At 35.3% G+C, this 26,647-nt stretch overlaps 1 protein-coding gene and 1 pseudogene across 4 annotated transcripts in view; both read right to left on the bottom strand.

The window, feature by feature from the left end:
- STPG2 (sperm tail PG-rich repeat containing 2) overlaps positions 1–26,647 on the bottom strand; it is a 185,479-nt gene that overhangs the window by 124,597 nt on the left and 34,235 nt on the right. For all 3 annotated transcript variants that reach the window (XM_079153827.1, XM_079153829.1, XM_079153828.1), the window contains exon 6: positions 24,917–25,028. In XM_079153827.1, coding sequence (XP_079009953.1) covers positions 24,917–25,028 — 112 coding nt within the window. The remainder of the gene's footprint in view (positions 1–24,916; positions 25,029–26,647) is intronic.
- On the bottom strand, positions 17,462–19,120 carry LOC306669714 (polyadenylate-binding protein 2-like; annotated as a pseudogene). Its single transcript has one exon. The product of its transcript is annotated as a polyadenylate-binding protein 2-like (transcript).

Raw genomic sequence — 26,647 nt, 5'->3', positions numbered from 1 at the left:
TCCAGCATAAATACAAAACAGTTTTAGGTCAGGGATTAGGCAACAGATCAGATTAACAAAGAAAAAAAAATTAAAGTGAAAAAACCCAACCATATCACCTTGATTCAGTTAAATTAAATGAATGCATATAAGTAGATACAATCCAAAATAAAATTTTACACATACTTAGTCTTGAAACTTACTATATTTTGGTATTATAGAAAACAATATTTTTTCAGCAGCATATTTATCACTAAAATAAGCACTATTGTATGCACATCTCCTGCATTCTTTAATTCTCACAAGCTATGAGATACTCTTCATGTCACAAGAAAGTCTTATAAAAGTCAAGTAATTTGTTAGACATGGGTGACACACACCTCTAATACCAGCAGCTCAGGAGGTCACAGTAGAATCATCATCAAGTTCAAAGCCAGACTTCACAATTTGGTGAGGCCCTACACAACTTAGTGAGACCCTGTCTCAAAATTAAAAATAAAAAGATCTGGTAATGTGGATTAATGGTTAAGGGCCCCTGGATTCATTCCTTGATACAAAAAGGAAAAAAAAAATGCTAAGTAATTTACTCAAGGCCCATGACTAGCAATTATCAGAGTAAAACTCAAACTGAAATCTGACTTCCATAAAGTTCATACTAGTTTTTCATTTCATGACTTTATATCAAAAGGAGGCATAAAAAGTATTTTTAAAATTATACAATATTAAAAAGGGGGGGGTGGCCTATAGCTCAGTGGTAGAGTGCCTGCCTACCATGCAGAAGAACCTGGGTTCAATCCTCAGTCCCACACACACACAAAAAAAATAATAGTAAGAAATAACTCTGCTTATTTATATATTCAAAATAACAAGATTTGGCAAATTTTTAAACCCACAACTTCACAAAAAAAAATCATTAGCATTTTATTTGATTTTTAAAATAACATAGTTAAATATAGGTCTCTATCACTACCCAAGCTATCACTACCTGAATCCAAATATTTAAATAACAACTTGCCAAACTTATCAAAATTCAATATACTATAATGAAACTACAGATGCATGCCAGAAAAATATTGCACCTTACATGAATCTAAGCAAGAGCTGTAAAGTGGTTTCAAGCCTCACCTCAGCTTTTTTCCTGATAAAAGCACTACTGATTGATTTTTTTAAAGTACAGTACACATTGCTACAATTATCATCTCCCACCTTCTCCCATCCTCACCTCCTCCAGATTAGTACTTCACTGGTTTCAGTTTTTGCTTCTGCTGAGAATAGAATCAACTGGAACAACACAGAAGTGAGCTCTAGAGGTTTCTTGAAAAATTAAGTAAATGATATTCTATACACTTTGCAGATATCCTTGGGCAACTATTATATAGATGTGCATAAGGTATAAATCTGCATGGGCCAGATAAATTATTTTCTTAATACAGAATCCTGATACCCTAATATTTGCTTTCCAACATGTCTTTAGGAATGAGTTAGATATAAAAAATAAAGAAGTTCTTTAAAACAAACCACTATCACAATAAAAAACATGAAAAACTTCATCTTTCTGCTTAAGAATGACTAATATAATTTATATGAAATCTGGACTCCTCCAGCTTGCATTATTCATACTTAACCAAGTCATTAGTCTGCTAGCTATACATATGTTTTATTTTCAACTCCTACTAGAAATGTCCTCATCTACTCTCCACCAATCCAATATTTCCCTTAAAAAGCAGTTCAAGTGACTGCCCACTCCCTGCCACAGCCAGAACTTGGCACGCCTGCCCAAGCTGTGGCTGTCCAGCTTCTTTGCAGGCTGGTGCAGATGAGGGCATGGCCACCATGGCCACTTGAGGAGCGGCTCCCTTCCTGAGACACCTACAGGAGACTGAAGGCCCCTTTGACAGGTACAGCACTCTCATGGAGATACTGAGGACTGGGAGGTTTGAGTGGTGGATGACTGTGAACCATAAAATTTTTTTTTAATTTTTAATATCTTATTTCTTTCTTTTTTCTCACTATTTTCCTCTTATTCACCTATTCCCTTAGAGTCTCTTTCTTCCTTTTCTCATACTAAAAGCCAACTTTTTTTGTTCCTGCTCTCACTCTTCCTTTGAACAGGTACTTCTATTTACTCACTTCTTTTCCCATTAACAGTTACATTCTACACCCCTCCCCATCCTCTTCATCTACTACTAGAAGTTATAGAGCTCTATGCAAACCTATTGGCGATACTGTAGATAATAAGTGAACTTATCCTGTTTATTACAATACTGTTGAAGTCTTTATATGGGCTATTGGGTTTAGTGCTGCATATCGTTTGTATTGGGTGCTGCTAATTTTGATCTTCCACTCAAAGGAGAGGTACTCGAAACCTGCAGGGTCACACAATAAGCCTATAGGGGGGAAGCTGCAGTACTTCAGATCTTCACTGCTAGAGGGGAATACACAGAAAGGGGAATATATAGAAATGATATGAAAAAACAGGGGAAGAAAGTGTCCCTAACAAATCAAGATGCTATTTTGATAGAATCCAATGACAGCAGCAGAAATGACAGAAAAAGAGTGTAGAATCTACATAATTAAAATTATCCATGAAGCAAAAGATGAGATAAGAGAGCAAATGAGGCAATGCATGATCACTTCAATAAACAGTTAAAAGAGCAAATTCAGGAAGCAAAAAAGAGAGAGATTCTGGAAAAAAAAAAAACAAATACTTGAAGGAAACAATAAACTACATTAAAAACTCAACAGAAAGCATCACCAACAGAATAGATCTCGTGGAAGACAGAATCTCAGACGATGAAGACAAAATATTTAATCTTGAAAATAAAGTTGACCAAACTGAGAAAATGGTAAGAAATCATGAAAGGAACCTCCAAGAATTATGGGGTATCATGAAAAGATCAAATTGAAGAATTATTGGGATGGAGGAAGGCACAGAGATATAAACTAAAGGCATAAAAAACCTGTTCAAGGAAATAATATCAGAAAATTTCCCAAACCTGAAAAATAAAATGGAAAATCAAATAAAATAAAAGAGACTTACAGAACACCAAATGCACAAAATTACAACAGATCCACACCAAGGGACATTATAATGAAAAACCTCACATACAAAATAAAGATACGATTTTAAAGGCAACAAGAGAAAACCAACAGATTACTTATAATGGGAAACCAATAGGGATATCAGCAGATTTCTCAGCCCAGACCCTAAGAGCAAGAAGGGTCTGAACAATATATTTCAAGCTCTGAAAGAACATGAATGCCAACCAAGAAACCTATACCCAGCAAAACTAGCCTTCAGATTTGACAATGAAATAAAATCTTTCCATGATAAGCAAAGTTAAAATAATTTACAAATAGAAAACCTGCACTACAGAACATTCTCAGCAAAATATTTCATGAGGAGGACACAGAACGTCAATGTGTTAAATTTATCAGTGATGGTACAAACTATTTTGCAGCTAGACTTAACAGACATCAGGTACTCTTACAAAGGGTATTGGATTTCTGTTAATCAATAAATATTTTCAATCTTTTCTTCACTCTTTGCTATGTCATGATTTTGCCCCTTTATCCCTCAATGATTCAATTCTTTCCTCCCATCTCTTTTCTCCTCTTTGAAATCCATAACTTACGTACTATAAAAGTTTTCTTAGATAATAGAGAAAAGTAAACCCTTAGACCTTTTGAAGGCAGTAACTCTAACATGAACAAATAATTGTGTTAGGAGGAAAATATAGTTAACTGTGTGCAAGTCCTCTTAAATCTGTTCATTCTAAAAGCCAAGTTCTTTCAAGGCCACAACTATTTCTAACTGCAATAAATTGCTAAGTGCCTGTTATAAAGTCAAGCAATCAAGTAATTCAATAAGTATTAAAGATCAGCAATGATAATCAAGAAAGTAAAACTTGTACTTCATGAATAATAGAACAATCTACTCATAATGGAAAACCCCAAAAAATCCAAAAAAGGCTACGAATTTTTCTGCCTTTTATGTCCTTATGACTAAAGTTTTTTAAAATCATAATATAAATCATTTAAGAACTACAACTTCCTAAGATCTACTTAATATTAGTCAACTATGTTTAGGTAATCTTATTCTAATCCAGAGAAAACACTGGCTTATTAATTACATCTTAAAATAAATCTTTTAAAACTCACAATTTTGGGAAAAATTTTTATAAAAAATAAACAGGAATGAGTTAGTTTGAAAGTTCAAGTCAGCTTTCTTGCTGCTGTGGCCAAAAGATCTGACAAGAACAACTAGAGAAGGAAAAGTTTTTTGGGGGGCTCACAATTTCAGAGGTCTCAGTCCATAGATGGCCAACTCCCCTGCTCTAGGCCCAAGAAGAGGTATCATGGGGGAAGAGCACTGTGGAAGAAAGGAGCCCAGAACATGGAATCAGGAAGCAAAGAGAGACACTACCCTCACTAAGGACAAAATATACATCCAAAAGGCATAGCCCTAATTACCCACCTCCTCCAATCACACCCTACCTGCCTACAGTAAGGACTACAGTAATCCATATCCATGGATTAATGCACTAATTAGCTTAAAGTTCTCATAACCCAATCATTTCACCTCTAAACTTTCTTGCATTATATCACAGATGAGCTTTAGAGGGATACCTCATATCTAAACAATTAACACAGAATTTAAACAAAAATTGCAAATGCATAGTTCAGGGTATTTCCATGAGACAGAATTCCTTTTTTTTTTTTTTTTTTTTTTAATCTTTACAGACAAAAGACCAAACAATTTTTTTTATTATTTTTATTTAGCTTTTAATTTTTTACAGACTGCATTTTGATTCATTGTACACAAATGGGGTACATCATTTTGTTTCTATGGTTGTACACAATGCAGATTCATACAATTTGTGTAATCATACATGTACATAGGGTAATGATGTCAGTCTCATTCCACCATTTTTCATACTCTCCTCCCTCTCATTTTCTTCTACATATTCTAAAGTTCACCCGTTATTCTCTCATTTCCCACCCCCACCCCCATTATATATCATCCTCCACTTATCAAGGAAAACATTCAGCCTTTGGTTTTTTGGGCTTCGCTTACTTCACTTAGCATGATATTCTCTAATTCCATCCATTTATTTGCAAATGCCATAATATTATTCTTCTTCATGGCTGAAAAGAATTCCATTGTGCATATATATCACAGTTTCTTTATCGATTCATCTGTTGAAGGGCATCTAGTTTGGTTCCACAATCTAGCTATTATGAATGAGCTGCTATGAACATTGATGTGGCTGTATCTCTGTAGTATGCTGATTTTAGGTCCTTTGGGTATAAACCAAGGAGTGGGATAACTGGGTCAAAAGGTGGGTCCATTCCAAGTTTTCTTAGGATTCTCCATACTGCTTTCCAGAGTGGCTGCACTAATTTGCAACTCCACCAGCAATGTAAGTAAAAGTGTGCCTTTTTCCCCACATCCACGCCAACATCTATTATTGTGTTCTTGATAAAAACCATTCTAACTGGAGTAAGATGAAATCTTAGAGTTGTTTTAATTTGCATTTCTCTAACGACTAGAGATGTTGAACACTTTTTCATATATTTATTAATTGCCTGTGTGTCTTCTTCTGTAAAGGGTCTATCCAGTTCCCTGGCCCATTTATTGACTGGGTTCTTTGTATTTTTGTTGCAAAATTTTGTAAGTTCTTTATAAATTTTGGAGATAAGTGCTCTATCTGAAGTGCGTGTGGAAAAGATTTTCTCCCACTCTGTAAGCACTCTCTTCACATTCTTGATTGTATCCTTTGCTGAGAAAAAGCTTTTTAGTTTGAGTCCATCCCATTTTTTGATTCTTGCTTTGATTTCTTGTGCTTTGGGAGTCTTGTTGAGGAAGTCTGATCCTAAGCCAACATGATGAAGATTCAGACCTACTTTGTCTTCTATTAGGTGCAGGGTCTCTGGTCTAATTCTATGTCTTTGATCCATTTTGAGTTGAGTTGTGAGCAGAGTGAGAGGTAGAGGTTTAATTTAATTTTACTGCATATGAATTTCCAGTTTTGCCAGCACCATTTGTTGAACAGGCTATCTTTTCTGCATTGTATGTTTTTGGCTCCTTTGTCTAATATGAGATAACTGTATTTATGTGGTTTTGTCTCTGTGTCTTCTATTCTTTTTTTTAATTTATTTTTATTGTAAACAAATGGGATACATGTTGTTTCAGTTTGTACATGGAGTAACAGTATACCATTTGCATATTCATATATTTACATAGAGTAATGATGTTTGATTCATTGTTATTTTTTTCCTTTCCCCCCCACCCCTCCCACCTCTCTTTTCCCTCTATACAGTCCCTCCTTCCTCCATTCTTGTCCCCCTCCCATTCTCCATTAAGTGTCATCATCCGCTTATCAGTGAGATCATTCCTCTTTTGGATTTTTGAGATTGGCTTATCTCACTTAACATGATATTCTCCAATTTCATCCATTTACCTGCAAATGCCATAATTTTATTATTCTTTATAACTGAGTAATATTCCATTGTATATATATACCACAGCTTCTTTATCCATTCATCAATTGAAGGACATCTAGGTTGGTTCCATAGTCTGGCTATTGTGAATTGAGCCGCTATGAACATTGATGTGGCTATATCTCTGTAGTATGCTGATTTTAAGTCCTTTGAGTATAGGCCGAGGAGTGGGATAGCTGGGTCAAATGGTAGGTCCATTCCAAGTTTTCTAAGGAATCTCCACACTGCTTTCCAGAGTGGCAGAACTAATTTGCAGTCCCACCAGCAATCTTTGAGTGTACCTTTTTCCCCACAACCTTGCCAACACCTATTGTTGCTTGTATTCTTGATAATCGCCATTCTAATTGGGGTGAGATGGAATCTTAGTGTAGTTTTGATTTGCATTTCTCTTATTACTAGAGATGTTGAACATTTTTTCATATATCTGTTGATTGCTTGTACATCTTCTTCTGTGAAGTGTCTGTTCATTTCCTTAGCCCATTTGTTGATTGGATTATTTGTATTCTTGGTGTAGAGCTTTTTGAGTTCTTTATATATTCTGGAAATTAGTGCTCTGACTGAAGTATGAGTGGCAAAGATATTCTCCCACTCTGTAGGCTCTCTCTTCACATTGCTGATAGTTTCCTTTGCTGAGAGAAAGATTTTAGTTTGAATCTATCCCAGTTATTGATTCTTGCTTTTATTTCTTGTGCTATGGGAGTCCTTTTAAGGAAGTCTGATCCTAAGCCAACAAGGTTAAGATATGGACCTACTTTTTCTTCTATAAGATGCAGGGTCTCTGGTCTGATTTCAAAGTCCTTGATCCATTTTGAGTTGAGTTTTGTGCAGGGTGAGAGATAGGGATGTAGTTTCATTCTGTTGCATATGGATTTCCAGTTTTCCCAGCACCATTTGTTGAAGAGGCTATCTTTTTGCCATTGCATATTTTTGGCACCTTTGTCTAGTATGAGAAAATTGTATTTATTTGGGTTTGTGTCCATGTCCTCTATTCTGTACCATTGATCTACCTGTCTATTTTGGTGCCAATACCATGCAGTTTTTGTTACTATTGCTTTGTAATAGTTGAAGATCTGGTATTGTGATACCCCCTGCTTCGCTCTTCCTACTGAGAATTGCTTTAGCTATTCTGGGTTTCTTATTCTTCCAGATGAATTTCATGATTACTTGCTCTATTTCTGTAAGGTACATCATTGGGATTTTAATTGGAATTGCATTGAATCTGTATAGCACTTTTGGTAGTATGGCCATTTTGACAATATTAATTCTGCCTATCCAAGAACAAGGGAGATCTTTCCATCTTCTAAGGTCTTCCTTAATTTCTTTCTTCAGTGTTTTGTAGTTTTCATTGTAGAGATCTTTTACCTCTTTGGTTAGATTGATGCCCAAGTATTTTATTTTTTTTTTTTTTTGAGGCTATTGCAAATGGAGTTGTTTTCCTCATTTCCCTTTCAGCTGTTTCATCGCTTGCATATAAAAATGCTGTGGATTTATGTGTGTTGATTTTATAGCCTGCTATTTTGCTGAATTCATTGATGAGGTCCAGAAGTTTTCTGGAGGAGGTTTTTGGATCCTCTAAATATAGAATCATGTCATCCGCAAATAGTGACAGCTTAAGTTCCTCTTTTCCTATTCATATCCCTTTAATTTCTTTAGTCTGCCTAACTGCTCTGGCTAGAGTTTCGAGGACAATGTTGAATAGAAGTGGTGAAAGAGGACATCCCTGTCTTGTTCCCGTTTTTAAAGGGAATGGTTTCTGTTTTTCTCCATTAAGAATGATGCTGGCCATGGACTTAGCATAAATAGCCTTTACAATGTTCAGGTATTTTCCTACTATCCCTATTTTTTGTAGTGTTTTGAGCATGAAGGGGTGTTGTATTTTGCCAAATGCTTTTTCTGCGTCAATTGAAATAACCATATGATTCTTATCCTTAAGTCTATTGACATGATGGATTACGTTTATTGATTTACGAATGTTGAACCATCCTTGCATTCCAGGAATGAACCCTACTTGATCATGGTGCACAATTTTCTTAATATGTTTTTGGATACAGTTTGCCAATATTTTGTTAAGGATCTTTGCATCTATATTCATCAAGGATATTGGTCTAAAATTTTCTTTCCTTGATGTGTCTTTTCCTGCTTTGGGTATGAGGGTGATATTAGCTTCATAGAATGAGTTTGGTAGGGTACCCTCCTTTTCTATTTCCTGGAATACTTTGAGAAGTATTGGAATGAGTTCTTCTTTAAAGGTCTTGTAGAACTCGGCTGAGAATCTGTCTGGTCCTGGGCTTTTCTTGGATGGTAGATTTTTAATGGCTTCTTCTATTTCACTGCTTGATATTGATCTGTTTAAATCGTGTATGTCCTCCTGGTTCAGTTTGGGAGGAGCATATGTCTCTAGAAATTTGTCAATGTCTTTGGTAGTTTCCATTTTGTTGGAATACAGATTTTCAAAGTAGCTTCTCATTATGTTCTGTATCTCAGTGATGTCTCTCGTGATATTTCCTTTTGCATCATGTATTTTAGTAATTTGAGTCTTCTTTCTCCTTCCCTTTGTTAGTGTGGCTAAGGGTTTATCCATTTTGTTTACTTTCTCAAAGAACCAACTTTTTGTTGTTTCAATTTTTTGAATAGTTTCTTTTGTTTCATTTTCATTGATTTCAGCTCTGATTTTAATTATTTCCTGTCTTCTACTACTTTATTCTGTTCTTTTTCTAGGGCTTTGAGCTGTAATGTTAGGTCATTTAATTGTTGACTTTTCATTCTTTTCTGGAATGCGCTCCATGCAATGAATTTTCCTCTTAGTACCGCTTTCATAGTGTCCCAGAGATTTTGATATGTTGTATCATCATTCTCATTGACCTCTAAGAATTTTTTAATCTCCTCCCTGATGTTTCTTGTTATCCATGTTTCATTCAATAGCATATTATTTAGTCTCCAAGTGTTGGAGTAATTTCCTTTTTTTATTTTGTCATTGATTTCTACTCTCAGTCCAATATGATCTGATAGAACACAAGGCAGTATCTCTATTTTTTTGCATTTCCTAAGGGCTGCTTTGTGGCATAACACATGGTCTATTTTCGAGAAGGTTCCATGTGCTGCTGAGAAGAAAGTGTATTCGCTCGTTGATGGATGGAATATTCCATATATGTCTATTAAGTCTAGGTTATTGATTGTGTTATTGAGTTCTATGGTTTCTTTGGTTGGATTTTGTTTGGAAGATCTATCTAGTGGTGACAGCAGTGCGTTAAAGTCACCCAGAATTATTGTGTTGTGGTCTATGTGATTCTTGAAATTGAGAAGGATTTGTTTGATGTACAGGGATGCACCATTGTTTGGGGCATAAATATTTACTATCGTTATGTCTTCCTGATTTATGGTTCCCTTAAGCAGTATGAAATGTTCTTCTTTATCCCTTCTGACTAACTTTGGCTTGAAGTCCACTTTATCTGATATAAGGATGGAAACCCCCGCTTTTTTACTGAGTCCATGTGCGTGGTAGGTTTTTTCCCATCCTTTCACCTTTAGTCTGTGGATGTCTTTTTCTATGAGTCTCTTGCAGGCAACAAATTGTTGGGTCTTTCTTTTTAATCCATTCTGCCAGTCTATGTCTTTTGCTTGAGGAGTTTAGGCCATTAACATTCAGGGTTATTATTGAGAAATTATTTGTATTCACAGTCATTTGGCTTATTTTTGGTTTTTAAGTCGGCTTGGTTTCTCCTTTGAGTGGTTTTTCTCTAAGGTCTCCCTTTGCTGATCTCCATTGTTGTTTTTCATTTCCTCCTCATGGAATATTTTGTTGAGAACATTCTGTAGTGCAGGCTTTCTATTTGTAAATTCTTTTAACTTTTGTTTATCATGGAAGGATTTTATTTCATCTTCAAATCTGAAGGTTAGTTTTGCTGGGTATAGGATTCTTGGTTGGCAGCCATGTTCTTTCAGAGCTTGAAATATGTTGGTCCAGGCCCTTCTAGCTTTTAGAGTCTGGGTTGAGAAGTCTGCTGCTATCCGTATTGGTCTCCCCCTATATGTAATCTGATGCTTTTCTCTCGCGGCCTTCAAAATCCTATCTTTATTTTGAATGTTAGGCATTTTCATTATAATGTGCCTTCGTGTGGATCTGTTGTGATTCTGTGCATTTGGTGTTCTGTAAGCCTCTTGTATTTGATTTTCCATTTCATTCTTCAGGTTTGGGAAATTTTCTGATATTATTTCATTGAATAGGTTGCTCATTCCTTTGGTTTGTATTTCTGTGCCTTCCTCAATCCCAATAATTCTTAAATTTGGTCTTTTCATGATGTCCCATAGTTCTTGGAGATTCTGTTCATGATTTCTTACCATCTTCTCTGTTTGGGCAACTTTATATTCAAGATTAAATATTTTGTCTTCATTGTCTGAGGTTCTGTCTTCCAAGTGGTCTAGTATGTTGGTGATGCTTTCCATTGAGTTTTTTATTTGGTTTATTGTCTCCTTCATTTCAAGGATTTCCATTTGGTTTTTTTTGAGAATCTCTATTTCTTTTTTGAAATGATCTTTTGCTTCCTGAAGGTGCTCTTTCAGCTTACTGGTATTATCATTCATTGCCTGCATTTTCTGTCTTATCTCATCCTTTGCTTCGCGAATCATCTTAATCACATATAATCTGAAGTCCTTTTCTGACATTTCTTCTAACATACTGTCATTGGATTCTATTACTATAGAATCTAGATTTGTTTGGATCATTTTCTTCCCTTGTTTTTTCATGTTGGTCATGTATCTTCCCCTCTAGCAGTGCAGATCTGGGGTATTGCAGATTTCCCCCTATAGGCTTATAGTGGCCCTATAGGTTTCCAAAACCCTTTCTTAAGGGGAGATCAATATTAGCAGTGCCCAAATCAGACACTATGCAATCCTAGACCAAATAGCCCCTATGGGGACAATAACAAAATTGTCATAATAAACAAAATTTGAGTTCAAATGTTATCTTCAGTCAAACAAACAGGTTTGCAAAAAGTCTGCAGTTTCTAATGGAGGACAAAGAGGATGCAGAGGGATGTAGAATATGGCTGTTAATGGGATAAGGAAAGAATATACAGAAGTTCTAGAAAATAGAAAGGGTGAGAGTGTAATCAAAAGAAATCAGATGTTAGCATGCAAAAAAGGGAAAAAGAGACTCTGAGGGAACAGGTAAACAAAAGGAAAAGAAAGCAAGAAAAGTAAAGAAATAAAAACTTAATTTTTTTTTAAAAAGGAGAAAAAAGAAAATCTACTGTATAACAGTCATATACTAATGAAACCTCCCAGTGTTCAGTAGCCTGATGCATGAGAGGTACCTGACAATGATCTTCAAGCCTCCAACAGGATGGGATTTGCCCCACCCGAAGATTGGAGCTACGGCTTCCAGGATTATCCAAGATGGCCGCTCTGGCTTCGAAATGTGTTGACAAATGGGGAGCTGCAGCTCAGGGGTGGATGTGGTCAGCTGGAGGTCCTGGAGACAGGATGCAGTTGGTCCAGCAGGGGTCCTGGAGGTCCGGTGTGTTTGCTGTACTTGTGGGATCCTGGAGGCCAGGTGCAGTCGGTCTGGGTTCCCAGTGATAGGGCACAGTCAGTTGGTCTGGGGGTCCTGGCAGCAGGGAGCAGTCAGTTGATGTGAGGGCCCCAGAGGCAGGGAGTGATCGGTCAGGCTGAGGGATCCTGGAGATGGGGCTCAGTCAGTCCAGCCAGGGGTCCTACAGGGCCTGGTGGTTGTCTCAAAATGGCAGCAGCCACATGTAATCAAACCAGCAGGTACTGTGACAGTGAACTTCCAGGCGACAGCAGGCAGCTGGTGTTCCACTGGCAGTCTGCGGTCAGTCTGCTGGCAGCGAGAAACAGATATCCTCTGCTTGAATCCAGCGTTACGGAGCAACAAGTAATGCAGCCTCCCTCTAGTCCTCCATCTTGGATCTCTCCTATGTCTTCTATTCTGTACCATTGGTCTGCTTGTCTCTTTTGATGCCAATACCATGCTGTTTTTGTTACTATTGCTCTGTAGTATAGTTTAATGTCTGGTATTCTGATACCTCCTGTTTCATTTTTTCTATTCAGGATTGTTTTGGCTACTCGAGGTCTCTTGTTCTTCCACATGAAGTTCATGTATGCTTTCTCTGTTTCTATGAGGAATGTCATTGGGATTTTAATTGGAATTGCATTGAATCTGTATAGTGTCTTTGGTAGAATGGCCATTTTGACAATGTTAATTCTGCCTATCCAAGAACATGGGAGATCTTTCCATCTTCAAAGGTTTTCTTCAATTTCTTTCTTTAATGTTCTGTAGTTTTCATTGTACAGGTCTTTCACCCTTTTCTTAGATTAATTACCAAGTATTTTTTTTTTTGAGGCTACTGTAAATGGAGTGGTTTTCCTAATTTCTCTTTCAGAGGATTCATCACTTATGAATAGAAATGCATCAGACTTACGTGTATTGATTTTATATCCTGTTACATTGCTGAATTTATTTATTAGTTCTAGAAGTTTTCTAGTGGAGTTTTTTGGATCTTCTATTTATAGGATCTTGTCATCAGCAAATAGTGACAGCTTGAGTTCTTCTTTTCCTATTTGTATCCCTTTAATTTCATTGGTCTAATTGCTCTGGCAAGTGTTTCAAGGACAATGTTGAATAGTAGTGGTGAAAGAGGGCATCCCTGTCTTGTTCCAGTTTTTAGAGGAAATGCTTTCAGTTTTTCTCTATTAAGAATGATGTTGGCTGTGGGCTTAGCATAGATAGCCTTTACAATGTTGAGATATGTTCCTACTATTCCTATTTTTTTCTAGTGTTTTAAGCATGAAGGGGTGCTGTATTTTATCAAACACCTTCTCAGCATCAATTGAAATAATCATGTGATTCTTAACTTTAAATCTATTGATGTGGTGAATTACATTTATTGATTTCCGGATGTTGAACCAACCTTGTGTCCCTGGGATAAAACCCACTTGATCATGGTGCTCTATCTTTTTAATATATTTTTGTATGTGAATTGCCAGCATTCTGTTAAGGATTTTTGCATCTATGTTCATCAGGGATATTGGTCTAAAGCTTTCTTTCTTTGATGTGTCTTTGTCTGGTTTTGGTATCAGAGTGATACTAGCCTCATAGAATGGATTTGGAAGGGTTCCCTCCTTTTCTATTTCCTGAAATACTTTGAGGAGTACTGGTATCAGTTCTTCTTTAAAGGTCTTGTACAATTCAGCTGAGAATTCATCCGGTCCTGGGCTTTTCTTGGTTGGTAGGCTTTTCATGGCTTCTTCTATTTCAGTGCTTGAAATGGATCTGTTTAGATTGTGTACGTCTTCCTGATTCAGTTTGGGATTCAGTTTGTCTCTAAAAATTTGTCAATGTCTCGATATTTTCTATCTTGTTGGAGTATAGATTTTCAAAGTAGCTTCTAATTACATTATGTATTTCAATGGTGTCTGTCGCGATCTTTCCATTTTCATCACAAATTCTAGTAATTTGAGTTTTTTCTCTCCTTTTCTTCATTAGTGTGGTTAAGGGCTCATCGATTTTGTTTACTTTTTCAAAGTACCAACTTTTTGTTTTGTCAATTTTTTGAATTGTTTCTCGTTTCAATTTCATTGATTTCAGCTCTGATTTTAATTACTTCCTGTCTTCTACTATTTTTGGTGTTGATCTGTTCTTCTTTTTCTAGGGCTTTGAGGTGTAATGTTAGGTCATTTAGTTGTTGGCTTTTTATTTTTCTAATGTATGAGCTCAATGCAATGAACTTTCCTCTTAGTACTGCTTTTGTAGTATCCCACAGATTTTGATATGTTGTGTCACTGTTCTCATTTACTTCTAAGAATTTTATTTCTTCCCTGATGTCTTCTGTTATCATTGCATCATTCAATAGTATAATATTTAGTCTCCAGGTGTAGAAATCGTTTTTGTTTTTTATTTTATCATTGATTTCTAATTGCATTCCATTATGGTCTGATAGAATACAGGATAGTATCTCTATTTTTTTTTTTTTTTGTATTTACTAATGGCTTTTTTGTGGTATAGCATATGGTCTATTTTGGAGAAGGATTCATGAGCTGCTGAGAAGAAAGTATATTTGCTCGATGATGGATGAAATACTCTGCACATGCCTGTTAAGTCTATATCATTGATTGTATTATTTAGTTCTATAGTTCTTTGTTCAGTTTTTGTTTGGGAGGTGTGGTGTGTCAAAGTCCACCACTATTAATGTGTTTTGGTCTATTTGATTCTTAAAATTGAGAAGGGTTTGTTTGATATATGTAGATGCTCCATTGTTTGGGGCATAAATATTTGAAAGTGTTATGCCTTGCTATTTTATGCTACCCTTAAGCAGTATGAAATGTCCTTCATTATTCCTTCTGACTAACTTAGGTTTGAAGTCCACTTTATCTGATTTGAGGACAGAGACACTTGATTTTTTACTGGGTCCATGTGCATGGTATGTTTTTCCCCATCCTTTCACCTTTGGTCTGTGGATGTCTTTATCTATGAGATGAGTCTCTTGAAGGCAGCATATTATTGGGTCTTTGTTTTTAATCCAATCTACTAGCCTATGTCTTTTGATTATTGAATTTAGGCCATTGAAATATGATTTGTAGTCCTGCTCATTTTGACTTCTTTTTAGTTTTTTACTTGTCCGTTGATTGGCTTTTCCTTTAGGGCAGTTCCTCCTTTTGCTGACATGTATTGTTGTTTTTCACTTCCACCTCACAAAATATTTTGCTGAGAATGTTTTGTAGGGCAGGCTTTCTATTTGTAAATTCTTTTAACTTTTGTTTACTATGGAAAGATTTTATTTTGTCAAATCTGAAGGTTAGTTTTGCTGGTTATAGTATTCTTGGTTGGCATCCGTGTTCTTTCAGAGCTTGAAATATATTGTTCCAGGTCCTTCTTGCTTTTAGAGTCTATGCTGAGAAATATGCTGATATCCATATTGGTTTCCCCTTATATGTAATCTGATGCTTTTCTCTAGCAGCCTTTAAAATTGTTATCTTTATTTTGAATGTGAGGTATTTTCATAATAAAGAGTCTTGGTGTGAATCTGTTGTAGTTTTGTGCACCTGGTGTTCTGTAAGCCTCTTGTATTTGATTTTTCATTTCATTTTTCAGGTTTGTGAAATACTCTGATATTATTTCATTCAGCAGGTTTTCATGCCTTTGGTTTGTATCTCTGTGCCTTTCTCAATACCAATAATTCTTAAATTCAGTCTTTTCATAATTCTTGGAGGTTCTGTTCATGACTTCTTAACAACTTCTCAGTTTATTCAATTTTATTTTCAAGATTGAATATTTTGTCTTCATTTTCTGAGATTGTCTTCCATGATGTCTATTCTGTTGGTGATGCTTTCTATTGAGTTTTTAATTTGGTTTATCGTTTCTTTCATTTAAAGTATTTCTGTTTGGTTCTTTTTCAGAATCTCTATCTCTTTATTGAAGTGTTATTTTGCTTCTTGCATTTACTCTTTTAACTGTCTTGCATTGCCTGCATTTGCTCTCTTGTCTTTTGCTTCCTGGATCATTTTAATCATGCAGATTCTAAACCGCCATGCTGTCATTGGAGTCTATCATAATAGCATCTTGGTCTGTTAAGGACACTTTCTTCCCCTGTTTTTTCATATTGTTTCTGTATATTCCCCTTTAGCAGAGAAGATCAGAGACACTGAAGTTTGCTCCCTGCAGGCTTATTATGACCCTGCAGTTTCCACTACCTCTCCTTTGAAGGGGAGATCAATACCAGTAGCACCCAATACAGAGAAAATGCAGTCCTGAACCAGATAGCCCCTATAAAGACTTTAACATTTTTAAAATAAACAGGATCAGTTCAATTACTATTTACAATATTTCTAGTTGTGAACAAGAGGATAGGGAAAAGGTGTAGGATATAAGTGAGTAAATAGAGGTACCTTTCAAAGGGCCTCCAGTCTCCTATAGGAGTCACAGGAAGGGAGCCGCCTTTTCAATGATGATGGCCACACCCTCAGGAATAATTCAAAGTGCCTGACCAGCCTCCAAAGGAGCTGGGGAGCCCAGCAAGGGTGTGTTGCGTCAGTAAGGAGGCAGGCGCAGTGTCCCTCAGCAGTAAGTGAGCAGGCGGGCAGGCTGGCTCAGGGTCTGACTGACCTCGGTGTGGAGGGCGGGCTCAGCAACGTCTGACCTTGGTGTCAGGCCAATTTTATTTTCAAAAACCAACTTTATTCATGACACATATTTTAAAAAAATTTCCACCCCCTGGAAATGAGCTAAAAAAATAAACAAAATCCACCTCCCACCTCCCTGTTCCCACTTCCACCCATTCCCTCCAAATAAAAGAGGTAAAAAGGCAGAAGAAAACAAAACCAAAAAACTGAAAAACAAAAAAACACCCAAAACCCCCCAAAACAAGGTATTGCATTTCCCCAGGGGGAAGGGGAATTTACACTGGAGCCAGAACTGAGATCTTCAGGCTACAGAAACCTGCAAAGAAAGACACTCAAAACAGAATAAGAAACATAAAAGGAAACAAAATAGATCACCAGGCAATCTGGAGGGGCAGGGAGCCGGAAAGGGGTGGGATGGGTAGTAGACCTGGCAAGACAGGAGCCGACAGGAAGGGACTGTGAAAGGCAGGGAGAAGACAGAGGGAAGGTAACAAGCAGAACAGTTTGGTGTCCTTCCAGAGCCCTGGGTTAAAAAAAAAAAAAAAAAGATCTCCTACCACCCATGCCCACCTACCCTTGAGTAGCCCCCAAGGGGATGAAGTGGGGCAGGGAAACATGGGGAAAAGGTTGCGCAGTTGAGAAGTGTCCATGGTGAATCCCCAGAGTGAATGAGCAGCCCCCTGCCCCACTCCCTGGGCCTTTCCCTACTCCCCAAAGCAGGTCCCTCCTCAGCAGTTAGTTATGGGATTCTCCCAGCTTCCACAGTATATCTTTTTTTAAAAAAATATTTTTTTTCCATCAAGTTCATCTTGTTTTTCGTTTTTTCTTTATCTTTTTCCCCCCTTCTTTCCTCTTTTTTTCCTCTCTCTCTTCCTAATACACACTATTTTTAGTAAGGGGAATACCATGATGTTGCTCTAGCCTGGCTCCTAAAGACGGGACCCCGGGGCCTGCTGTTAAAACCACTATAGAATGGAGAGCAGGAACTGTTGTAGTTGGTAGTCTAGGCACGGTAGTGGGCACGTAGGAAACCCTGGTCTGTTGGTTCGTTTTGGGATCACCTTAATTTGTCTCCTGTAAATAAGGACTCATCTAAGACCCGGGAAGTCCTCACTGACTCTTTGAGAACTCTATATACGCAAACCCTTTGGGATGGCCACTAAATTTGTCAGAGAGTATGGTAACACGATTGACTGAACTACAGCCATGAAAGTGAGCTTCCAACTCTTCTGCTGTTGCACCAGTTAGTTCACATTGCCAACATAGATGGAACGTCCATCAGCCTCCATCTTCTCTTCAACAGACATGATCACTGGGCCAGCATTGCCTGGAAGTGGACTTATATTCATCTACTTCTCTACCTCGTTTTGTAGTTCCTTTTGCTTCTCAGCTTCTTCCTCCATCTCCCTCACTCAAGCTTTGAAAGCTTCAAGCTCCGGGTCCTCAACGGTACGGTCCCCTGGGTCACCCTCGACCAGTCCTGGTTCTTCCTCCTCCTCCTGGCTGCCCTCCGGAACCAGGCCCAGGGCCTGAAGCTGGATTGGGTGGTGGGAAGGGGGTCTGGGGCGGCTCCTCTTTGGCTCGGGCTCCAGTTCCTCAGACTCCAGTCCTTTCCTGTAGTGCCCTGCGCCGCCCGAGGCCCCCTCCCTAGCCTCCCCACCGGCCCCAGGCATAAGATGGCGCCACTGCCCCAGAATTTCTAAGAGAACTAAAATTTCCAATTTATATTTGCCCAAATGAATTACAAGGCAAATTTTTAAATCTTGCCATACCATTTTTAAATGTTTTAATAAATGTAAGAAATTGAATAGGTTTTGTCAGTAAAGATTCAAAGTATTGGCGCCACCTAGTGAGATTTTACTGTTTTTTGAATTTTTTTTAATTAAAAAGTTAATACTTCATGCATTTTGTATTACCAAATCAAAGCACTTCAACAGAAGCAACTTTTCAATGTTCTGCAAAGTGGAGAATTTTCTTTGAGATTCCATTCATATTAAGTAAGATGCTAAAATGATTTTTCATTACCAAAGGCAAGATGAACTCCTAAGGAAAATATTCAGGTTGAATGAAAGTTAATATTTGTGTTTTTAACAGATGTTGGTAGATCAGAATGTTATCTATTTCCAAAAAAATGTATTGAACAAAGCCAGTACGTGTAACAGAATAAAACAGATCTCAAGGATACTTTTGATAATTAAAACACATTCATTAAATTATATTCATATGATTTTGTGAAATCAGAAAAGTGTTTAAATCCAAAGATAAAACAACACTTCTAAAATCATCTTATTGATTTAACATTTACATTTCTAAGGAAATAGTATAAATGGGAGGAAAGAGAAATCCTAAGAGTTCTTTCCCTAATTCCAATTTGAAAATACAACTACTATTTTTCGGAACTGCAATAAATTCATTCAAAAAAAATCATTATTGGGCTGGGGAGATAGCTCAGTTGGTAGAGTGCTTGCCTCACAAGCACAATACCCTGGGTTCAATCCCCAGTACCACAAAAAAAAAAAAAAATTATTAAACATATGTACTACACTAACTATAGGTATACAAATATAACACAAGAATCTTATGCCCTAAGAACTACATTTTAATTGGGCACATAAACATCAATAAAAGATTACATTTACAAGAAATGTTATTCAATATTATTAATTGTAAGTTCATACAAAAATCAATAGAACACAAATTAATAATAAAAGACAAATAATTCAATGTAAAAATGGGCAAAGACTAGACACTTTTATTAAGAAGATATAAATATGCCAAGTAAATACATGGAAGATATTCAATATCATTAGTTTTTAGGAAAATACAAATTGAAACCACAATAAGACTTCATTCATGTACACTTGGATGGCTATAATATAAAAGACAAACAATAATAGCAAGTACTGCAAAAACTAAAATCTTCATACTTTGCTGAACATAATGTAAAATAGGACCACTGATTTATAAAAGAGTTCCACAAAAATTTAAACACAGAACCTCAATATTACCTAGCAATTCCACCTATAGGTACAGACTCAAGATAAATGTAAACCTATATCTAGGTTATGACTTATACACAAATGTTTATAGCAGCTTTAGTTTTACGTGTGTTATTATTTTATTATTAGGGTTAGAGTTAGGGTTAGGGAGAGGGGCAAGAATGGAGGAAGGAAGGGCTGTATAGAGGGAAAAGATGGGTGGGAGGGGTGGGGGGAAGGGAAAAAATAACAGAATGAATCAAACAACATTATGTAAATTTATGATTACACAAATAGTATATCTTTATGCCATGTACAGAGAAACAACATGTATCCCATTTGTTTACAATAAAAAAATTTTAAAAAAATAATAATAATATAAGCCATCCAAATAAACTATTGAATGTGTCTCCTATACTCATCAATATTTCTCTTTCAGGGGTCAGCAAACTATAGCCTGTGAGTGAAAACTAACCTGTCTGCTTTTGTACTCGGAAGTTTTACTGGAACACAATTGGTTTATACACTGTCTATGGCTCCTTTCATACAACAGCAGAGTTGAATATGTGTGAAAGAGACTATATGTTCCACACTAAATATTTACTATCTGGTCCTTTACAGAAAAAGATTTCTGATCCCTGACTTATTTTATCATTCAATTTTTCTCTTTTTCATAGAGAAAGAGGTATTTCTCTTCCTCTCTAATGTAAACCAACTGTTTATGCCTTGAATTCCTTTGCTTATTATGTTTCTGTACACACTTACTATACTAATTATCTCATCTACATATTTTTGCATATCTATTTCCCTTGCATCCTTCAACTGTTCTAAGAATACACATCCATTCAAAAATAAACTGTCCCCTGTTGTGCTATCTACTCTAGTTTTCCTTCTCCCCTTTAGCAGCAAAATTCTGGAAAGTATAATATTAATATCTATTCAATGCTACTACTGCCTGACCCCATTTACCATTCCATTTAGATTCCATTTGCATGGAGTCTAACTTGCATCTGCCACCATAACTGCTCTCTCAATATTCAACAATCCTTAAAATACTTACTCTTAAAATTCCTTTTATTAACAAAGGCTGTTCTTGACCTGCACCTTCTCCAGCATCTATCTCTTCCTTTTAAAACCTTTCTTGCAGTTTTATTATCTCTTTTTAAATTACACTACAGGTGCCTTTAGAATAATAGAAAACTTAACCATGCAAAAGAGGAGAAATTAGAATCACTCATAAAGCTGGGGTATAGCTCATTGGTGTAGCACTTGTATGCACAAGGCCCAGGTTTTGATTACCACCAGCACCACAAAAACAAAACTAAAGTACTAGTCAAGCTTGGAATAGAGGAAAACAAAAGTTGACAAAAAAAAAAAAAAAAAAAAAAAAAAAATCAGTCGTAATCTCACCACTCTGATTTAATCAATATAAATATTTTATTATGACTACATGGACATATAGTTATAAAGTTAAAGAAATCATAATATGTATACCATTTATAACCTGCTTTTTTGTTTAATGATTTATCAGGACCACTATCCTATAGAAATAAATACATTTCTATGCCTCTTTTTTTGAAACTCTATCATTTGGTATCTAAATTCCCCAACTCACTTCCTACTTCATTAATTATTTCTCTTCTGGCACTTCTATCATTCCTCACTTCCCAACTCTTAAGTGTTCCTCAAAGTTTGTTCCAAAATTTCTTCTCATCTGCATTCTCTTCTGTAGCCATCTCATCATTTTGTCACCTTCATGAGATCAACTGATAAATCTGTATCTCTATTCCTAATATGTATTAAAAATTCTATTTTCAAATTGCCACTGTGAGTAATTTTTCTCCAAATTCAACTGTCTGAAATTGAACTCATCATCTGTTCATCACAGTAAGCAGCTTCTGTGATAACCATCTCTGATAATGACAACAGTCATTCAAACTCAATACTTACAAGTCATCTCTAGTAAGCTGCCTTTTCCTACTTGCTTACATTTAAAAATAGAGTCAGGATTTGGTTGTGAACATAACAAAATAATGGAAAATTTAGTAATTCTGTGTTATAATAATCATTGATAAAACCACCATTTAGCATGATGTGAGCCAAGAAATCTGTAGTTTAGGAAATGGCAGTGTTTTAGTCAGTTTTCACTGCTGTGACTAAAGAACCTGACCAGAACAACTGTAGAGGAGGAAAGATTTATTTGAGGGCTCACAGATTCAGGGGTCTTAGTCCATAGAAGGTCAGCTCCATTCCTCAGGGCTTGAGGTAAGGTAGAACATCATGGCAGGAGAGTATGGAGGAGGGAATCAGCTCACATCATGATCAGAAAGGAGAGAGAGAGAGATACTGACTCCACTCACCAGATACAAATATATATTCCAAAGTCACACCCCAGTTCCACATCCTACCACTCCAGTTACCACTCACTTAATCCCTGTCAGGGGATTAAATCAATGATTGGGTTAAGACTCTTACAACCCAATCATTTCTCCTCCGAACCTTCTTGTACTATCTCACACATGAGCTTTTGAGGGACACCTCACATCTAAATCATAACAGGCAGACTCCATCTTCCCTCATTACCTTAACATTCAAACTCAAACTTATAGATTAGGAAGAAATACTTGCTATGACAATAAAATATTCACAAATGACACACACATTAAAATTCCTATATTTCAAGTACCTCAATCAATTTCTTATTCTTTTTATACTTAAAGGTGACTCACCTTTTTTTTTCTTCACATACTGTGTATTGAACCCAGGCCACTATACTTGCTAGGCATGCACTGTAAGCACTGCACCACTAAGCTAGATCCCCAGTCCTACCTACCTATCTATCTATCTATCTATCTATCTATCTATCTATCTATCTATCTATCTATCTATCTATCTATCTAGTTTTAGTTTGAACCAGATCACACTAAGTTGTCCTGGCTGGTCTCTAATTTGCAATCATCCTGCCTCAGCATCCTGACTAGCTGGGATTACAGAAAAAGTAATTCTTTTGATTTTATTTCCCTAGATTGAGGATGTTCTGACTAAAAAAAAAAAAAGTGGTTGCACATATCAACTTGAACAAAACATTTATTAGTTTTATATCAAACATGCAGAAAATAACAGTACTTTTACATTGTCAGTTTAATTGCAAACAACTTTTAGTACTTCAAAATTCTGATTTTGTCTGAATTGTTTCCACAGATTCAATTTTTCAGAGTAAGACTCACATTACATATAATTACAAAAGATAAGTGCTGGCCATAGAGCTCATGTGGTAGAGTGCCTGACTCTCATGCGGGAGACCCAGGTTCGATTACCCTGCCCTCTGTGATTGTGCAAATACCAAACAAAAGATACGTAAACCCCTGGGTAAAGTCACATTTTTTAAAAAGGTATTTTAATAGATATAATCAGAAGTAAATTACCCTTAAATATAGTCAAATCTAAAATGGATATTAGATCTCAGTAGAAAAGAACACATCAAGAAGCAATAAAATCTTAACTCTTTAGAACGTGCACATCTCCTCACACTCAATCACCGAACAAAACAAGATTTCTAGTATTTCCATCCATTATCTTCTAGAGTTTTACTATGTGCAGTAAATAACAATGATATATAATAGAATAATAATGAGATAATATTTTGACTTGACTTACAATAATTATAAATGGAAAAGAATTCAAGAGGAAAAAGTAAAATGGTAATGACAGGAGTACCTGAATATGAGAAAGGTCTATCAGATTCAAAAATTATTTTTCTGAAAATGAACTAAAAGGTTAAAAATCTCTGTACAAATACAGAAAATATTTGTTTTAAAAACATCTGTTACTATTAAATATAAAACAATGTGTTTGAAAAATCATACATTTGTCAATTACTGATTGAGCCCTTATTCCTAAATACTGTGCTAAATACTACAGGCAAAATCTCCATGCTCAGGAAATACAATCAAGTAGAGATTTTACAGTTAATAAGAAAAGAATAAGAAAAAGCACATAGATGCTAATATTTAAAAATCAGTTAAATTTATTTCATTGCTATCAATTATAATTCTTCATGTTATTATGTTTACTATTCTATAATTTCCAAAGAAAATTATCTCAGGCTATAGAAATCAACAACACAGTAAACAATGCAATGATCACAATGGTACAGGCACACTGATATTAATTTGAAAATCATGTAATAACTCCTTTCTAAAAATGCAGGGTACCACTATGAAAGAAGGTTTTTAAAAAATATAACTAATATTTCTAAATAACTAAGGTTTCCATTAAAAATCAATTTATAACAGAAAAAAATTTTCTTACTTTAATTTTTGTGTATTTATATTCAAAGCATATTACACATAAATACTATTGATGAATAAAATCTTATTGTGAAACCAAAGACATTTTCACCTTTTCCTGAGTATATTCTGAAATTATTATGTTCATTAAATTCTACTTATTTCAAATTAATATTTTATCTGCTTTGAAATTTACAGTTGTTACTCAATGAAAATTATTGTATTGTTATTTTGTTGATGCATCTTTTTCTTGTATTATGTCATTTCTGATACACAATATTTTTCATTGCTGATTAGAATTCAGGGGAAATTTTGAAGAAAACTCTTATGGAAATAGTTATTGACTTTTCAAGAGAATCATTTTTCTTTAGTCTAAATGTATCCATTTTTAAATTTTTATATTATAATCTTTAAACTTTAAATTAAAAAAAAGAAAAATCCAGACTTTATTCACCTACAAGTTCCAAATGAATAAACTGAATTATAGCTACAAAAAAATGGAATGTACATTAAAATGGGCTATGTTAATAAAAATACACTATTCAGAATGAAGAAGATAAGAATCTCACTATGTACAGTGCACAAGCAGAATATTATTACTAAGAGACAAATTCACAAATAAAAAGCAGTCCCTATATGACTTCAAAGGATAGGAGTAACCATGAAAGTAAATTAAAGTCAAATGCACCTAGAACATTCATCCTTACTAAAGAAGAAGGAAAAACTAAAACGAAATCATAGTAAAAGGGAAAATTATAAGTAGGCAGAAGTAGGAAATTTTAGGTCCATTTGAAAAGGACAGTTTAAGAAAAGAGCTGTCTTCTACTAAAACCAGAAAACTTACTAGTAGTTGAGTTTCTTATAATAAGAAGTGCTCAAGCAGAGATATTTAACAGTTTCTTCTATAATATTTACTGAGCAACAAAAGCTATAAGACACAGTAGATCTAAGAGAACTTTAACCTTACAACAATGGGCTCAATGACATTAAAACCTGGAAAATAGGTAAAATAGGCTCTTTTCAACTTACCTTTTTTTCCTCCTGCAATATTATTACTTCATAAAATCTTGGACTAAATGAACAATAATTTTGCTGTTGATCTTTCTTGATATTAATATTTTCACAATGTAAAGTCTTTTCCCTTTAGAAAATTCAGATAGGAAATGACAATTCTCAGTTGTAAACATAAAAACATTTACATAAGCAAAGAGAATACAGTAACATTTCCTAGGTTAAAAGTATGTGATAAGATCAATAGGTTAGATTAGACTAACATATTCAAAATTTTGTAAAATTGTATTTTTGTATTGGTTCTACTTCTCCAATTCAAAGCATTATTATAAACCTGTTTCAATGATTCCAAAAACAAAATGAGATATGAGATGCAAAAAAGTTTCCTGTATATTCTATTTACCATAAATCCTTGGAGTCTGACAGTCTAATAGAAATCCCAGCATTGCTACCTATTAACTGTATAATCTTATATAAATCTCCTAATTTCTCTAAGCCTCAGATTCTTCATCTGTAATTTGAAATACTAATAGCCAATTCTCATGAATGCAATGATTAAAATAGAAAATACATGTGAACTACTTAGTGCCACACATTGCCCATAATTAGCCCACAATAACTACTAGCTATAATCGTTTCAAAAGTTATATATAAACAGGCTATACTGACTATACTATTTTTACTATTTCTTAAATGGAATTTTAAAAGAATATGATATTTCCATTTCTAACAAACTAAACATATAAAGATTAAAAATAGATAATGGAGACTGGGGTTGTGGCTCAGTGGTAGAACAATTGCCTAGCGTGTGAGGTACTGGGTTCAGTCCTCAGTACTGCATATAAATAAATGAATAAAATAAAGGTCCATCAACAACCAAAAAATATGTTTTTTTAAAAAAATCTAAAAAATATATAATAGAAAAACATAAAACAAAAGTTTCAATTTCATAATATTGCCATTGTTTTCTTTGTTCAGGAGTGCTAACTTAAATATGCATTTACCAACCCAGTTATACTATTTAATACTCACTTTTTCAGTGAGTTTTTATTTGCTCAAAATTCAACAGGTGAGCTTGTTTTCAAAACCTCAAGTGTGTTTATCAATCACAAATATATACTTAGAATATCAGAATTGTCAGATATAATTTAGGTCTGTGTCTTTCCCAAAATGAGGCCTCTATGTTTATCTTTCCATTTAGGTGACTAAGAGTCTCCTCCTTGATACTCTATAAAGTCTCTCAGAATACTTCTGACTCAATCAATAAAACAAAAAGTTAAAGAAAAAAAAAGGGAGAAAACATCAACTGCCAGAAAAGAACAAAGACAACTCCAAATAAAAAGATACAGTGAAGGCACCAAACAAAATAATGAAAATGATGAAATAACTGAAGCAGCAGGAATACAGTCTACATTAATTCATTCATGTATGCAAAAGTGAAAATACAAATGGAAGAGGAGAAATAGAGGAAACAAGAAAGATCAAAGGAAAGAAGAGCATGAATAGCACGAAACAGGGAGAACAGAAGTGGGATGAGGTAAGAGAATGGAAAAGGACCGGCAGGAAAAACTTTTAAGCAAAAGCTAAGCTAACACTGATTAGATAGTGTTGTTTTATGTTATTTAAACCTCAATGAGACAGTAGGGAAAGAAGAAGGGGCAAACCAGCTAATCGGGGAGAAGAAAAAGATAGGATTAAAATATCAAACAACAAAAGTTTATGTTAAAAAAGGAATGATCAGAGTTAGAA

Source organism: Sciurus vulgaris (assembly GCF_902686455.1).
Source record: "Sciurus vulgaris genome assembly, chromosome: 9".
In the NCBI taxonomy this organism is placed as follows: Eukaryota; Metazoa; Chordata; class Mammalia; order Rodentia; family Sciuridae; genus Sciurus; species Sciurus vulgaris.
The sequence above is the reverse complement of the archived record's forward strand: the minus strand, read 5'-3'. Positions and strand labels throughout refer to the sequence as shown.